The 17,895-nt window shown below is 46.6% G+C and overlaps 1 protein-coding gene across 1 annotated transcript; it reads left to right on the forward strand.

Moving 5' to 3' along the window:
- Positions 1–3,311: 3,311 nt before the first annotated feature.
- Positions 3,312–6,513, forward strand: LOC123148088 (probable LRR receptor-like serine/threonine-protein kinase At3g47570). The gene is made up of 2 exons (XM_044567443.1): positions 3,312–6,028; positions 6,137–6,513. Exons 1-2 carry the CDS (start codon positions 3,355–3,357, stop codon positions 6,487–6,489), a joined length of 3,027 nt encoding a protein of 1,008 aa, XP_044423378.1. The 5' UTR covers positions 3,312–3,354; the 3' UTR covers positions 6,490–6,513.
- Positions 6,514–17,895: the final 11,382 nt, after the last annotated feature.

The following is a 17,895-nucleotide window of genomic DNA, read 5'->3' on the forward strand; positions in this document are numbered from 1 at the left end:
GTCCAGATTATGGAGCGCCACTGTTCATCAGGCAAGTGCCGGTGGCCCTTTTTGACAGGATGGACCTTTTTTCTTTTGGCAAACTGTAGCCCTCACTATTATTCATTAACATCTGTACAGAAAATATTTTTTCCTGAGGGAAAGGAGTTGGCTTGAAAAGGCCGTATTGACAGGATGCACCCTGGAAGGTGCACCAAAGACATAGAAGAAGTGCGGTGACGCTGGCTTGGGTCAATGCAGTGCATACAGCCATAGAGTCGCCTCGCTATCTTAGGCTGAAGAAAGTGCGGCGCCAAAAGGAGGTTCAGACTAATGAGATGGACAGGCGGGGCCTCTCTGGATCGTAACCAGGAGAAATATAAGAAAATGTAGGAATTTGACAGGTATACGCGTACGGCACAATTATTGGAAAACACATAAAACTTACAGAAATAGTCTTTTTTGCGGAAAAAACATGCAGAACTAGTGTTTTCGTTTTGTGTGTGAAAAAACATGCAGGGTTTCAATAGAACAAAATTAGAACACAAGGAAAGTGTGATTCCAGGAGATGTTGAAATTTCTACGACATTACGGCGTAGGAAGTCAACCTAAAGAACATTTCCGGCACAAGTTTGCCACACTAAGATCCTCCAAATATCCTATGAAATTCCTACGATCCAGAGAGGGCTGCAACAATTTTTTAATCTGATTCTTGTCCTTTCAACACAACGTTTTGTGCAAATTTTAGCAACATTGGTAGCTGTTCTTGTGTTCTTGGCCTCACGAGAATTTGATTCAAAGTAATTATCCATTAAGCAAATCCATAGCTAGAGATCGAGAACACTTTCACTTTTACATTTCGAGGGAAAAAAACTGTTGAGCCCTCAAACTATTTGTGTTGTCCGACTTAAACCTAAACTAAGAAGCAACCTAGAATTAACCACTTAACTTACTATAAACATTAGACAAAAACCTAGCCAGTCCTGATAAGTACTTTTGTGTACTGAACCTTTGAAAAAAAACGAGAAAAAGATCATGGTAGTAGAGAATGTTAAGATATGATGACCTGTGAAAAATCATCAAAAAATATGGTTATTTATGCCATGTGCATAAATGATAAAAGAACTTCATTTATCTTTGGGATAAGTATATTTTTCGTCCCTCAACTCTCTCGATAGTATAGAAATGGTCCCTTAACTTTAAAACCAGTAAATCTTAGTCCCTCAATTTTTCAAACCGGATAACTTTAGTCCCTCATACCATTTATGGTTTCGTTGCACGTGGCATGGTTTTGACCCTGGTGGCCGTGGCAGCTTCTGCGAGGGAAGCGGCCTGGAGCTTGGCCAGCGTTCACGCCACCTCTAGCTTGGTCACCGTACTCGCCGCATCAAGCTTTGATGAGGCGGCGAGGCCGATAAGGTCCTTGGCTGGCACCACGTCTCGTTGGCATTGAGCTGAACACCACGGTCCAATTTATTTTGCATCCTCATTTTTTTTTCCTACTTCCTCTTATCAGTCGAAGCTAGCTACTACCAGGTTGATTGATTCCTTCAGGGTAAATCGATTAGCTAGCATACGTTGCTTGTGTACGTATGCATCTCTCTCCGTGTAGCGTGTACTGCGGTAGCTAGCTCGGAAAGAACTCGAGCTAGCCGTGCACCTCGCCCGAAAGGACGCGTTCCCGGCTAGAAGTACACAAGTAACAGATGCATTCACGATTGGAGCCCGCGCGGACCGGGGCGGCCGCCTTCATCCTACGGGCCGGTTTGAGATACTGTCCCTGTCCGGCGCCGGCCCCACTTAGAACAACGGGGCTCGCAGCGTACCTCGCCTGTGGGCGGGTACCGTGATGGGAGAGCTACCCGCGTCCGGGCTCTAGCCCCGTCATGGTGATTGCAGCCACGTCCGGCAACACCACGTACGAGAGGCTGCCGCTGGATCAAGCTACGATGAGGGCCGTGCATTGGCGTGGAGGAGGAAAAGAGCCGGTGTCGGGCCCCCTCCTGCTCAAGGCTCAAGCTACGACCAGGGCCATGCAGCCACCGGCCACCGCGATCTCCTCCCGCCTCTCCATGGCTCTCCAATCTCCCGATCTAAGTTGGCCACAGGTGGCAGGAGCCCACGAGCCAGAGTGTGCACATCAACTATTCGATAAAATGTCTACTGCGTGGGAAATAGAACGAAGAAGAGGTGACAGTCAACTCCGAATACCAGGGTCAAAACCATGCCACACCATCAACGAAGCCATCCGAAGCGGTATGAGAGACTAAACTTATCCGGTTTGAGAAGTTGAGGGACTAACCTTTACCGGTTTTGGAGTTAAGGGACGATTTCTATATTTTCGAAAGAGTTGAGGGACGGAAAATATACTTATCCCTTTATCTTTTGGTGTTTTTCGTATGCTACATGGATTATCATATTGGTTGATGATTTTCCTTTTTGGTTCCTACTTTAAACATTCTCCACACCTTCTTTTCATTCTGAAATACAAACCACACTCTAAACCTTAACCTGATTATAGAGTTGTTTGTACCCTATAATTGGATGAAAATTTGAAAACGATGTGAACGTTGGGGATGTTACAAGATTGGGACGCAGCTTCAGTGCCTTAAAGGCACCTGCTTTTGGGTCACTGACATGTGGGCCAGCCACCTGTTGGAACAAAATTAGAACAAAATTAGAACACAAAGGTAGGTGCCTTAAGACACCGAAGCATCATCCACAAGATTGGAACCTCCAAACATTCAACCAGAAACATGACTGTTTATCTTCTGTAAAAAGAATAGAAGATGAGTATATTTAACTCTTCTTATGATTGCACATGACACAAACACTCTTTTTTTGTGAAATTTTGAATGTCATAAATTCCTAGCATTCACTTCCTGTATTATATATTTCACATTTTTGTAATATCAAAATTCATGTTCATTATTCTTCAGGATGAAGCGTGCATCCACACTGTACCTCAGGCAACCACACACTCCTGCTGATGTTGGAGGATGGCTGGGTCAATGCAATGTATGTAAGCAGAGGTTCGAGGCATCACCCTGTCCCAGTCTGAGATGTGAAGGGTAATCTCTTAGCGTCCAAATGCGTGTTCACAATACAAATATTCCACAAGTGTGGATTTGAGCAACTACCAAGTCACAGCTAATTTAGTCAGCAAATAGTTTGAATGAACACCATATCTGATCCAAAAGCATACCCCTGATGCATCATGCCCGTTTCCATCATATTGACCACTGAGCCGCGAATATGTGTGCTATTTTGAGCGGTTGGCTACTGACACACTCAACAGCTGAGTACTTAAACATCCGTCTGCAAATGAAAGCTTTCATCACCATACTCCATAGCTGTAGCCTGTGAACAACAAAAATGGCATCTTCGGGTGTCTTGCTTCCAGGCTTTGTTTGGTTTCTATACCTCTTCTGCTTCCTTTGCAGCCTGCCACTATCCACCTGCAATGAAACTGAAAATGATAGGCAAGCTCTCCTCTGCTTCAAGTCCAGGATCTCGGGTCCAGCAGGAGTTTTAGCTTCATGGAGGAACACGTCCTTGGACGTTTGCGACTGGCATGGGATCACTTGCAGCACGGTGTCCCCTTGTCGTGTGATTGAGCTGGACCTTAAGTCAGAAGGCATCTCAGGCCCCATATCGCCTTGCGTTGCCAACCTGACCTCTCTTGCAAGGCTTCAGCTGTCAAACAATAGCTTCAATGGTGGCATACCATCGGAGCTTGGCCTCCTAAGCCGGCTCCGTGATCTCAACCTCAGCATGAACACTTTGGAAGGTAACATACCACCGTCTTTGGGCAGCAGCCATTCTCTTACATATGTCGATCTTGGGGTGAATGCTCTGACAGGGGTCATCCCGGAGTCCCTAGCAAATAGTCCATCTCTTCTTGACATTTCCCTCCAAAAGAACAACCTTGTTGGTTCTATACCTGTTGTTACTGCCACCTCCCCACCTATTCAATACCTCGATTTAAGCTATAATCATATTTCAGGAAAAATACCTTCCTCGCTAGGGAACCTTTCCTCCCTCATCGATCTTCTTCTTACAGAGAATAATTTAGTAGGGAGTATACCAGACAGCTTAGGTCATATTCCAACACTGCAGGTACTGGCCTTGACAGCCAACAACTTGTCTGGGACAGTCCCACCATCTCTATTCAATATGTCATCTCTGACATTTCTTGGCTTAGCAAACAACTCGCTTGTTGGAAGGTTACCCTCCAATATTGGCTACACACTCCCGAATATTCAGGATTTAATCCTCTCATCAAACAAGTTTGATGGCCCTATCCCAGCTTCTCTTCCCAAAGCTTACAACCTTCGTCAGCTTTACCTGTATACTAACAGCCTAACTGGGTTTATACCCTTCTTTGGGTCATTGCCAAATTTGGAGGAACTTGATTTGTCATACAACAAACTAGAAGCAGGAGACTGGGAATTTGTCTCTTCACTCGCAAATTGTACCAGGTTGACTATGCTGATGTTGGTTGGGAACAATCTTCAAGGCGAAATGCCAAGTTCAATAGGCAATCTTTCTGATAGTCTGGAGTGGCTGTGGCTAAGGGAAAACCAAATTTCTGGGCCTATACCACCAGAGATTGGCAATCTTAAGAGCCTCCGCAGGTTGTACATGGATTACAATCTTATCACTGGAAATATACCAGCAACAATTGGTAATTTGCACAGCTTGGTCCATCTATCCTTTGCACAAAACAGACTGTCAGGGCAAATCCCAGATACTATTGGTAATCTGGTTCAGCTAAATTCTTTGAAATTGGATGGGAACAACATTAGCGGAAGGATACCTGCAGATATAGGACATTGTAATCAACTCCAAATACTCAACCTTGCTCACAACTCACTAGATGGGAATATACCAAGTGAAATCTTCAAAATTTCTTCGCTTTCTGAAGAATTGGACTTGTCACATAATTACCTATCTGGGGGAGTGCCAGTGGAAGTTGGCAATCTCATTAATGTGAACAAAATTAGCATATCAGATAACAGGTTGTCTGGCAACATCCCATCCACTCTTGGCCAGTGTGTGGTTCTGGAGTACTTGGATATTTCTCATAACAATTTGTTCGGAAAGATTCCACAGTTCCTCACATCCTTAAGTTCCCTGCAAAATCTCAACTTATCCTTCAACAATTTTGATGGAGCAGTTCCAGGAGGCGGTATTTTTAACAATACTGGTGCAGTGTCAGTTGAAGGAAATCATGATTTGTGTACCAGCATTCCAACAGGAGGTATACCTCTTTGTTCAACACAAGTTGACAGAAAAGGGAAACAAAATTCATCGGCTCTAGTCCTACGGATAGTAATGCCAGCCGTTTCTGCTGTCCTATTAATTTTGTCATGTATTGCAACAATTTACTGGAGGAAGAGGATGCAGGAAAATCCAGATTTGAAAGAATTCAGTGAGCACATGAAGAAGATATCATATGAAGACATTGTAAGGGCAACAGATAGGTTTTCTCCAGCAAACCTAATTGGATCAGGATCATTTGGAGTGGTTTACAAGGGCAGTTTAAGGCTTCAGGAAGATCAAGTTGCCATCAAGATTTTCAGCCTAAACAATTATGGAGCAAATAGGAGCTTTATTGCAGAGTGTGAAGCCCTGCGAAATGTCCGTCACCGGAATCTTGTAAAGATCATCACATCATGTTCTTCTGTGGATTCTAATGGGGCAGATTTCAAGGCCCTAGTGTTCCAATACATGCCGAAAGGGAACCTAGAAATGTGGCTGCATCCGGGAGACCTTGAACATGGTGAGAGACATATCCTGACTTTAAGCCGAAGGATCAATATTGGCTTGGATGTAGCCTTTGCTTTGGATTATCTTCATAACCAGTGTGCATCTCCACTAATACACTGTGACCTAAAGCCAAGCAATATTCTTTTGGATCTTGACATGGTTGCCTATGTCACCGACTTTGGCCTGGCAAGGTTTGTATTCACAACATCAAATGTACAAGAAGGTGATTCAACAAGTCTGGCCTGCCTAAAAGGATCCATCGGATACATCCCTCCAGGTGAGACTAAGCATATCCTCAGTAATGTTGAACTATTGGGTTCGTTTTTTCTTTAGAGTTGTACATATACTGCAGATTTCTCTAATTGTGTTTGTAAACGAAATGCAGAATATGGCATGAGCGCAGAGATATCAACCAAGGGTGATGTCTACAGTTTTGGAGTGCTTCTGTTACAGATGATAACAGGGCAAAGTCCAACTGACAAAAATTTCAGTGATGGTGCAAGTCTTCATGAATTTGTTTGTAGAGCATTTCCAGATAATATTTGTGACGTTATTGATCAAACAATGCTAGAAGATGACAGCAATGCACAAGAAGTAATAAAGAACTGTGTCATTCCACTTGTTAGAATAGGCCTCTCTTGCTCCATGACATCTCCCAAAGAGCGGCCGGACATGGGCCAAGTTTCTACCGAGATCCTTAGAATCAAGCATGTGGCCTCGCGCATGTATGTCAGATGAAGCAAAGCATAGGCAGGATGGTTGCTAGCGAGAAAATTTTGTGTAAAGAATAATGATGATGCACTATCTTATTGCTTTTCCTTCTTTTGAATTCAGTTAGACAGATAGTGACCCTTGTTGACAGTGTAATCTTCTCTTTTGCTCTATTTCAGTTTTTAAAAATTTCTTCTCTAATCTCAGAATTGCAATAACTCACGGCTGGGCTAGTTATTTTTTTTCAAATGTAACTTCAAATTTCCTGAAATTTGAACAGTAGACTCACATGAATATAGTATCTGATTTTAGGAAATTTGAACAGTACAAATCATATATTAACATCTTTAAATATTTTTTATTAATGATTTTACAATAATTAATCTCGAATATTAACAATAATAAACTGAATATTAACATATTCTAATCTTGAATATTGTGCATTGTTGGTATCTGAGCTAGTGTTTAATCATTGAAAGGTTGAAGTATCTAAATTTAGAAGTTAGCACAGGTAAAGTAATAAATGCTAAAGAAAATATTGATATAAGGTGCAGAATAAATCCCTCTGAAGAATTTGGCATACTACTCATAGCCAACTAAATACAATTGTTGATTTGATATATAGCTTTTTTATATCCTGGGGGAAAAGAAAAGACAACTTGGACCAAAAATTTGAAAGTTTATTTAGAAAATACAAAAGACTCGTAGAAAAGTACTCTGGATTGAATAATAAAATTGATCTAGTTCTATATAAACTAGAGGAAGCAAAGGCAAAGCAAAATATAGTATTTGTAAGAATAACGACTACATTAAAGAAGAAGTGCTATCCATCGGAAAAAATATAGGCCACTGTCCATGTAAAAGTAAAGACCCAGGTGAGATTATTAGATACATTGGATATCGAAAAGATAGTGCAAGAAGTAAAAACTTTTATCATTTCATAAAGGGTCGATCGGATACATCCCACCAGGTCAGATTAAGCATATCCTCAGCAATGTTAGATTGTTGGGTGTGTTTGTTCTTTACGGAGTTGCAACTTGCAAATGCTGCAGATTCTTTAACTGTGTTTGTAAATGTAAATGCAGAGTATGGCATCAGTGAAGAGATATCAACCAAGGGTGATATCTACAGTTTTGGAGTGCTTCTGTTACAAATGATAACAGGGCGAAGTCCAACGACGGAAAATTCAGTGAAGGTGCAAGCCTTCATGAATTTGTTTGTAGAGCATTTCCAGATAATATTTGTGAGGTTGTTGATCCAACAATGCTACAAGATGACAGCAACGCACCGGAAGTGATGAAGAACTGTGTTGTTCTAATGGTTAGACCGGCCAGGCATGGGACAAGTTTCTGCCGAGATCCTTAGAATCAAGCATCTGGCCTCACGCATGGATGTCAGATGAAGCAACGATTGGCAGGATGGTAGCTAGTGACAGAAATTCATGTCAAAAAGAACGATGGTATAATATCTTATATATGGCTTTTCCATTTGTTAGTTCAAGTTAGTGAAACTTGCAGACTGTACCCTTCTCTCTTGCCATAGCATTTTGTTTCACGTTTGGATTTTCCCTTAGTTGTACAAGTGAGCTAGACTGATTTGCGCAGTCAGAGTAAATATTTGGGAAGCTGACTTGGAACCAGATAGAGGATTAACCCTCGATTTTGAACATGGCTTGAACACAAAATTCACCTCAACAAACCAGAGTTAACGGGGTTGAGAACCAACCTACGCCCAATCTGCGGAGAAGAACGCCCCATATCAAGCAGATAGGCATGTCACAAGCGTGTACCTGGTTGCCGCGGAAGCCTAGTTTGCCCCGCCCCTTGATACTGACCGCCGCTGCTTGTGACGTGCCACCCGCTGATTGTAGCCCAAGCTGTTGCTGTGGCTGAAGAGAAGACCATGTAAAAGCAAGTGCTTAAGGAGGCAAAGTGGTCTGAAGGCTGAAGCTACCTTACAAGATGAACAATCTAGCTAGCAGTCTGTTCTGTTGGCAGACCTTCACCCTACCCGCATTACTGTCTCTGAATAAGCTCTATTAAGGTTTCATTTCCCACACAACAAACTCTAGTAAGCAAACGAAGGAGCTCATAAACTGCATCTACATCATAGCTAATAACGGCAATCGAACACGACCAGTCTTCTGCAATCAGCAGGAAGAGATAATGAAGCATTGGCAACCTCACAAAAATTAGAACATGTCAGATAAACAATAACAGCTACCTCTCAACAGTCAAAACCCCTACGAAATGCAAACCAGGACCAAAATTCAGTAGTGAGCCGGCTGCAGGCAAAGGTATAAGCTACAGTATATTATTGTTCAGCAGATTCATTTAACCCTGCATCACGCCACTTGTCTGGAATCCAATCAGGAAAATGTTTATATGAAACCTAAACTCCAATTGGCTTCAAAGTTCAATTGATCATGAGATAATCGAACCGGGCGATTAATTAGTTGGTACTAAGATTGCAGGCGGGGAGGGAGGGAGGGGAAGGAGTGGGGGTCACCTCTGCCGGCGATGGGATGTTGGTGCGGGCGAGGTACTAGCAACGGAGGCGGCGACGTTCGGCCCGTCCCTTGGTGACCGAGGCACCGCAGAACGCCATGTCGACGCGCGGCGGCGCCACCAGGACCTTAAGCCTGCCGGACGAGGGCATGGCGCGGAGGCGCTGGATCACCATCTGCGGCGGAGGAGTAAATAGGATAAAACTAGTACTTTACATGTTAGATTTCAAAAAACTACCAGTTTTTAATTTTTCGCTGATAACTACCAAATTAGGGATTGACTATTTCAAAAAACCCTAAACACTTTAAACCGTTTTATGACAGATCGGACCCACTCCTAAACAACCCGTTTGTTTGACCGTTTGGTTTGACCGTTAACTTACATATGGGTCCCACATGTAAGTTGCCTCTTGTTCCTCTTATCTTCTCTTCTCTCCTTCTGTCTCTTTCTTCTTCCTCTCCCCTACAACCACCACCTACCGACGGCAAGGAAGAACGCCGCGCGGAGGAGCAGCCGCATCGCAGGGGCACGGGCCGCACCTTGGCCAGGGGCTCAGGCCGTCGCGAGTCGCGCGCCATGGCCGGGAGCGCGCCGAGGAGCAAGGGCCGCCTCCAGCTGCGCCATGGTCAGGTGCTCGGGCCGTCGCGAGCCGTACGCCATGGCCAGGAACGCGCGAGGAGCAAGGGCCCTCGCCAGCCACACCATGGACAAAGGCTCTGGCCGCCTCCAGCCGCGCGCAATGGCCCAGGAGCAGCGGCAGTTGTCGGCAAGGAGCTCCTCCACCTAGCCCGTCGCGAAACGAGGAATACTCGTTCCTAGCGGCGGCCTTCGCGACGAGGAACGACTAGAGAACCCCGCCTTCGCGACAAGGAACGCGGCGGCCGCGCCGCCTTCTTTCGCTTGGCCGCGACCAGGCCGCCGGCGAGCTGCCTGCGCCGTTCCTCAGAGAGCAGTCAGGGACCCGATTGCTTTTTTAGAAAACAGCCAGGGACCCGATTGCTTTTTTAAAAAAGTTACAGGGACCTCATTGCTTTTTTAAAGAACTTACAAAAATACTGACATATGGGCCCTACATGTAAGGTATCAGTCAAACAAACGGTCAAACAAACGGTTCTCTTACGTGCGGGTCCCAACTGTCATAATCATGATTAATTTTAAAGCATTCTGTGTTTAGGGTTTTTTGAAACAGTCAACCCCTGACTTGGTAGTTATCAGCGAAAAATTAGAAACCTATAGTTTTTTAGAACCCTAGCCTGTAAAGTAGTAGTTTTATACTATTTACTCGCGGCGGAGACGTAGGACTGGAAAGTGGAAAGTGGGGGAACCTGACCGGTGAGCCTGTCAGGACAGGGCCGTACCGCCGGCAGCCTGTCAGGACTCTGACGCTCTAAGAGCATCTCCAGCTGTTCAGACCGCGAACCGGCGATAATTTTGGCGTGGGGGTGATCGGGTTCCTAGCCGCCACCCCCAGATCGTCCTCAGTCGACGCTTTTGTAATTTTTTTTAAAATATACTTGAACAAAATTCGGCAAACACGACATAGATTCGGCGATATTTAGGCGTTTCATAAACTTTTTGCATATTGAAAACATAAAAATATACTAAAAGAAAAAAATTGTTGTCGCCGCCGCCTACAGGCCGAAGAGCTTGCTGAAGGTGTCATAGTCGTCGTCGTCCTCCTCCTTCTCCTTCTTCACACCACGGTCGTCCCTACTGGATCTCTGCCCGGGGTCGCACTGGCGGACTGGTTTGGCCGGCGGCAGCACGTCGTCGTCACTGTCCTCGAGGATGATGACGCCTCCCTCATCGCGACCACGGCGGCGAGCGGCGATCTCCTCTAGGGCACGGCATTGGCGCTCCATCTCCAGCCGGGCCCAATCTTCCCGCGCTCACTTCATGGCGGCCTCGTCGTCGAGTGCGGGCATGTCATCGCGCATGCTCGCTCTTCACGGCGGCGATTCTCGGCTTCGTCTTCGGCTTGACAAGGCGGGATGTAGGCGCCGAGGAGGCACGATCGCCCTCGTTGATGATGAGGGTATCTCCGCGGGTGCGCCGGCCGAGCGGCGTTTCCATGGGCTCGGCCTTGACGCCGACGAGCGCCGGCGACCCAGGGGAGTGGGAGGAACATGAAGAGGAGGAGGACCCGCCCAGCATGCGCCTCGGCAGCCACGGGTCGCCACTCTGACGGGGGGGGGGGGGGGCGCCTGGTACTCGAGCGGCGAATCGTTGCCACCCTCGAGGTACTCAAGGACGGCATGGAGCGTGCGGCCGGGGCGCCCCACCACAGGTGGCGGCCGTCGCTGTTGTTGCGCCCCTTAACCACCACGTTGTTGGTGGAGGCGAGCCACTCCTCCTGCCGGCGTTGGAAGTACGCCACCCAGTGCGCGTGGTCGTCTTCGGCGTACTCCGGAAGGCCCCGCTCCTCCTCCGTCAGAGAGGCCCAAGCGCGCTCTATTTCGGCGTGGAAGTAGGCGGGTAGGCGACGCCGGGCTGCGGGGGGACCGGGACGCTCCCGGCGTTGAGCCTCCACCGCCCCGGCACACACATGGCGGGCGGCGCCGGGTAGTTCGCCTCGTGGAGGAGGTTGGCTTCCCACTCGTGCAGGTGGCGGCGGCCGAAGCCGTTGGCCGCTGCTCCATCGCCGGGGAACTGCTCTCCCATCGGCTGGGGCGTGCACGCGGTGGCTAGACGGGGAGAGAGGGGAAGAGAGAGCGTCGGCGACGAGAGACAGAGGGGCTGCGGGGCGAGTGCGTCCACCGATGAGGGAGGGAGTGGCTTTTATAGCAGCCGAGGGGCGACAAAACGTGTGTACGCGTGGCGGGAGAGGGCGCGTCGCCGCACTGCGCCGCCCGTGAGGAATCAATGGAAGGCTGACCGGCGGCAGCATTGGCATTGATTCCCCGTGAGAAACCGAGGCGATGAGGACGACGATGCGCGGAGTCGCTGACTTGGCGGGCCTGCCGTTTTTTCGCGCCAAAAATGATTCCCCCGACGCCTCTGGACGCCTCCAGCATGCCGGGTTCGGCATGGGTCCGCCGATATCAATTTCGGGTCTAACCAATGAAAATTGGGTTTCTAAAGACATGACTGGATCATTTTTTAGCGTCGATGCTAAAAAATGGCCTAGGGATCTGTTAGGACGCGGCTGGAGATACTACGAACCTGACGAAACTACAACTATGTGGAGAAATCCATGCTAGGGTGCGGACTGAAGAAACAAGGGAGGAACAAAACAGTTCGAGAGCGACTACGATTGACACTTGCCAGATCAACTGTTCACCTTGACGCTCGGCTCCCGTGATTACCGTTCGGCAAATGCAATCCCTCCTTTTTACTATGGACATAAAATTGGTCTGAAGTCACATTTTTTAAAGTTTGATCATATTTGTATGAAAAAATATCAACATCTACAATATTAAAATTACACAATACGAAAAATAAATTCATGTTGTGAAATGTTAATATTTTTTCTATGAAGTTGGTTAAACTTGACGAAGTTTGACTATAAACAAATCTTATATGCGGAGTAAAAAGGATCGGGGGAGTAACAGTTAAGTAAAGATTATTCACCCGTACTTTGGTAAATTGCCCGTTATTTTGCTGTCACTAATTTCTTTCCCTTTAAGTAGCTCACACATTGTGTGGATTGGGGGTCATCTTCTTCTCCAAGTTGTTGTAGCCTAGCTATAGAACACTAGCATACTTGGTAGCACACTAGCACTTTAGTTACAAGTCATGATGGGGAGTAGTGTCATAGGTGTGATAACATAGAAATCTTCATTTATTACTTTGTAGAGTCATTTTACATCGAAAACCGCTATGTGATGGTAATATATTAGGCCGGTTGTATTGAGGAGTATCATATACTAATATTATGCATATGATACTACATCCTAGTGCATAGTATCATATGTTGATATCATAGATGTTATGCATGACACATAGTAGCAGGCCATTTAGTATGATACTCAACCCTCTCTTTTTCATTTAATTATATGTTACCTCATTAAAATTGTCTAGCTGTCATGCATGATACTACCTATAATACTCTCATTACGGACAGCCTTATGTTACTTCATTTGCATATATATATATATATATATTTATATATATATATATATATACCTCATTAGTTACTTGCACTACTGCAGGATGCTGCTAACGCGACACTATGATCAGAGACCCTTCAACGAAACTGTGTGCGATGCAATAATCGCACACGGTGGTGTAAAAAACGTTAAAAAAGTGCAAAGTGTTTGCGATGGACGATGCATCAAACACAATTCAGATTTTAGTTGCATGTGTGATGTAGGGCATACGGTTCAGTTAAATTAACTGTTTGCGATGAGGAGGAACAAATGAAACGGGCAGCCAGATGAAGGTGTGTGGGATATACAGCATACGGTTCACTTGAATAAACTATTTGTAATTAGACAACACAAAAGAAACGGTCAGCCAGATCAAGGTGTCTGCGATATACGACATACGGTTCACTTGGATGAACTATTTTGGATTAGGCAACACAACAGAAACGGTTCAACCAGATCAAGGTGTATGCAATGTAGGGTATACAGTTCATTCTGATAAACTGTTTGTGTTGAGCCAAGAGAACAGAAACGTTTCATATAAACAAGATGTGTGTAATACGCGGCAAACATTCAATTATATAGGTGGCTAACACACACATGACAATTCCACACACCAAAATAAACTATTACATGCATAATTAACTAGGATAAACGATCATCTGATTATCATCTACTTCTTGTGCTAGCTCGATGTTCCTTCTATGCTAAATTTCCATTAATTGATGGCATTTTATGAACACGTCACTGTTTCCCGCCACTCAGCGATATTGCGCATAAACCTAGGCGGCGCGTGACGCACGGAGGCAACAAGCGCAGCCTGTAGCACATCCACCTTTTTCAAGCATGCCAACCCACCAAAGCGCCGCCAACGAGTAGGCACCACGGCCCGTCGAGGTCGAGGCGCTCCCCGGCAACGCGATGGACGACGCCGTTATGCGCGTCATCGCCAGGGTTGAGCAGACCCTTCGCACATGGCGCTTCAGCGCCGCGGATCAAGATAGGCGTGTCAGCGGTGACAGGCTGTAGCTCGCCTCACAACATGATCGAGAGGCTGCGGCTCGCCGCACGGCGAGACCGTTGGAGCGCCGCAGAGCGAGAGGCGCGGCGGCCGCACAGCAAGAGCGGATCCATCGGCGCTTGCCTACTGTCGACAGGGCATCGCAGCTGGGTACACGTCCTGTCAGTACCCCCATTCCTCGCTAGGAATGGACAGAGGCCCTCTGCGCCATACTTGCACTAGAGGCCGGCCGCGCCGTACTTGCACCGGACGCCCGCCGTGTCGTTCGCATGGGTCACACCGTTCGCCTTGTCTGCGGCCCGCTCGATGCCAACGCACTGGTCGGTAAGCTCGACCGCCTCCTTGGCCTAGGTGTCCACCTGGGCACAGTAGAGGAACATGGTCATCACATCCTCGAGCTGGTGATCTCTGATAAAATAGCCAACTTGGAGCTCGAGATCGCGCTCCAGATGTACCGCGAGCATGTCGACCGCTTGGACGAACGCGTGCACGAGTTCAGGCAGAGACAAGAGCTACCGTAGGAAAGGGCTGCTGGTCATGGTCTCATGGACGCGTTTTATTTTGTTGAGTTGTTTTGACGTGGATAGCTATGTATTCACAGCAATCATAGTATTGCCTTGTTTATTGCTCTGTTTCAATGTGTGTATTCTGTTTTCCGTTCTTATATGCTCTATTTCATTGTGTGTGTATACGTTTTCCATTATGTATATGTGGATGATAACAGCTAGATTCGGATTAGTATACAAAAATAAATAGAAAATGGAATTCATAATATATATATATATATATAATATCATCACATATACGTGATGATACTTAACTACTAGGTACAATGCATAAAATTGAAAACGAACAATACTAAAACTAATAATTCCTCCTAGGGCCAGTATTCCGGTAGCCCCTCGCCAGCAGCTCCCTCGTGCGCGGCGTCTTCCCAGTGCGGAGGCAGGGCAGTACTCCGCCTCCTCCGCCTCACAGCACTCGACGTATCGATCTGCCTCTTGATGGCGGACGAGCGCGAACGATCTTGCCATTTCGTTGGGCGCCCACCGGCGCTCCTCGTCGGTGGCACGCTGGAACTTATCGGCCCACCTCCACACAGCGGCGAGGCGCCCAGCACCTTTGACCTTCCTCACGAAGTACTCGTCTTCATACACCTCCTCCGCACGACGACGCGCACGCCCCCTGTTGGGGATATAGCTACCAGGTATGACCCGCCCAGGAGGGGCCGGGTCAACCCCAATGGCGGGTTACAAAAGAAGCCCAGTAATATTCAGGGTGATAGTCTATTAAGACTTGTAGAAGGCCTAAGCCCAGAGACGGCTTAAGGCGCAATATTGTAAACCGCCGTATGTAAAGAAAGACTTGTAAAGAAAGGAATATAAAAGAAGTCACCGAGCCGGACACGTTTTATGAGCCGGCCGGGACTCTGTAGGCCGCCAGGCGTCAACCCGTGTATATAAGGGGACGAACCGGCGGCAGCTTAGGACAAGAAAACAAGAGATCGATAGCCAAGTTAGCAGATTCGCTCCTTGGTCATCGAAATCTAGCAATACAACATCAACTAGACTAGGCCATACCTTCACCGTAAGGGGCCGAACCAGTATAAACCTCTCGTGTCCTTTGTCCCAATTAACCCCTTTAAACATCCTAGTTGCGATGGCCCTACGACTAAGTCCTTTCGCTAGGACATCTGTCGTGACAATTCCACGACAGTTGGCGCCCACCGTGGGGCCAGCGCACGGTGGATTTGAGTTCTTGAAGGGCAACTTCGAAGGGCTCAAGGGATACGCTGTGGGCCAGATGACCAAGAGTCATCGCGGCAAGCTCTACATGGACGACGAAGGCTGGGGCCCCGAAGCCGGCTCAATTGAGTATGGGTACCGGGCCCCCTTTGGTGGAATCCATGTCTTCATCGGCCGGATCGACGAGTCGGGCCCTGAGCCGGATGTCTGCACCAACCTCATCGAGACGGCTCAGCGCGCGAGATTCGCCCGGGCTCAACCTGCCGTGAGACATGCCTTCGTGGGTTGCATCCATGGAGGTGAATTCTCTAAAGGATCAGTGGATGGCGGTGAGACGGCCATCTATTCCGACGGTGAGTCGTCCTCAGGCGAGACAAATTATTTGTATCAGCTACAAGATGGCATGCTTGGGGGCTGTTCCGATGGCAGCAGTATTCCGGACCTCTCTGAGCCGCCGAATCGAGCCAGAGTTTTCATGGCTGGCGCTCAACCCGGGCAGAACTTGATAACCCACAAGTATAGGGGATCGCAACAACTTTCGAGGATAGAGTATTCAACCCAAATTTATTGATTTGACACAAGGGGAGCCAAAGAATATTCTCAAGTATTAGCAGCTGAGTTGTCAATTCAACCACACCTGGAAACTTAGTATCTGCAGCAAAGTGTTTAGTAGCAAAGTAATATGATAGTGATGGTAACGGTAACAAAAGAGTAATGAAAGCAAAGTAATGTTTTTGGTATTTTGTAGTGATTGTAACAATAGCAACGGGAAAGTAAATAAGCGTAAACCAGTATATGGAAAGCTCGTAGGCATCGGATCAGTAATGGATAATTATGCCGGATGCGGTTCATCATGTAACATTCATAACATAGGGTGACACAGAACTAGCTCCAATTCATCAATGTAATGTAGGCATGTATTCCGAATATAGTCATACATGCTTATCGAAAAGAACTTGCATGACATCTTTTGTCCTACCCTCCCGTGGCAGCGGGGTCCTTACGAAAACTAAGGGATATTAAGGCCTCCTTTTAATAGAGAACTGGAACAAAGCATTAACACATGGTGAATACATGAACTCCTCAAACTACGGTCATCACCGGTAAGTATCCCGATTATTGTCACTTCGGGGTTAACGGATCGTAACACATAATAGGTGACTATAGACTTGCAAGATAGGATCAAGAACTCTCATATATTGATGAAAACATAATAGGTTCAGATCTGAAATCATGGCACTCGGGCCCTAGTGACAAGCATTAAGCATAGCAAAGTCATAGCAACATCAATCTCAGAACATAGTGGATACTAGGGATCAAACCCTAACAAAACTAACTCGATTACATGATAAATCTCATCCAACCCATCACCGTCCAGCAAGCCTACGATGGAATTACTCACGCACGGCGGTGAGCATCACGAAATTGGTGATGGAGGATGGTCGATGATGACGACGGCGATGAATCCCCCTCTCCGGAGCCCCTAACGGACTCCAGATCAGCCCTCCTGAGAGATTTTAGGGTTTGGCGGCGGCTCCGTATCGTAAAACGCGATGAATTCTTCTCTCCTATTTTTTTCTCCCCGAAAGCAGATATATATAGTTGGAGTTGGAGTCGGGAGGTCTCCAGGGGGCCCATGAGGTAGGGGGGCGTGCCCTGGGGGGGGGCACCCCCCACCCTCGTGGACAGGGTGTGGGACCCCTGGTCTTCATCTTTGGCGAGGATTTTTTTATTACTTATTGTAAGATATTCTGTGGAGTTTCAGGTCATTCCGAGAACTTTTGTTTTCTGCACATAAAACACCATCATGGCAGTTCTGCTGAAAATAGCGTCAGTCTGGGTTAGTTCCATTCAAATCATACAAGTTAGAGTCCAAAACAAGGGCAAAAGTGTTTGGAAAAGTAGATACGACGGAGACGTATCAACTCCCCCAAGCTTAAACCTTTGCTTGTCCTCAAGCAATTCAATTGACAAACTGAAAGAAATAAAGAAAAACTTTTACAAACTCTGTTTGCTCTTGTTGTTGTAAATATGTCAAGCTAGCATTCAAGTTTTCAGCAAATATTATAACTAAC

The sequence above is a fragment of the Triticum aestivum genome, chromosome 7A (genome assembly GCF_018294505.1).
Source record: "Triticum aestivum cultivar Chinese Spring chromosome 7A, IWGSC CS RefSeq v2.1, whole genome shotgun sequence".
Classification (NCBI taxonomy): domain Eukaryota; kingdom Viridiplantae; phylum Streptophyta; class Magnoliopsida; order Poales; family Poaceae; genus Triticum; species Triticum aestivum.

Excerpts from the sequence above, each read along its gene's own strand:
- LOC123148088 (XM_044567443.1), top strand. The coding sequence starts at position 3,355 with ATGGCATCTTCGGGTGTCTTGCTTCCAGGCTTTGTTTGGTTTCTATAC. Across the intron at positions 6,029-6,136 it reads CATCGGATACATCCCTCCAG|AATATGGCATGAGCGCAGAG; the intron begins GTGAGACTAAGC and ends AACGAAATGCAG.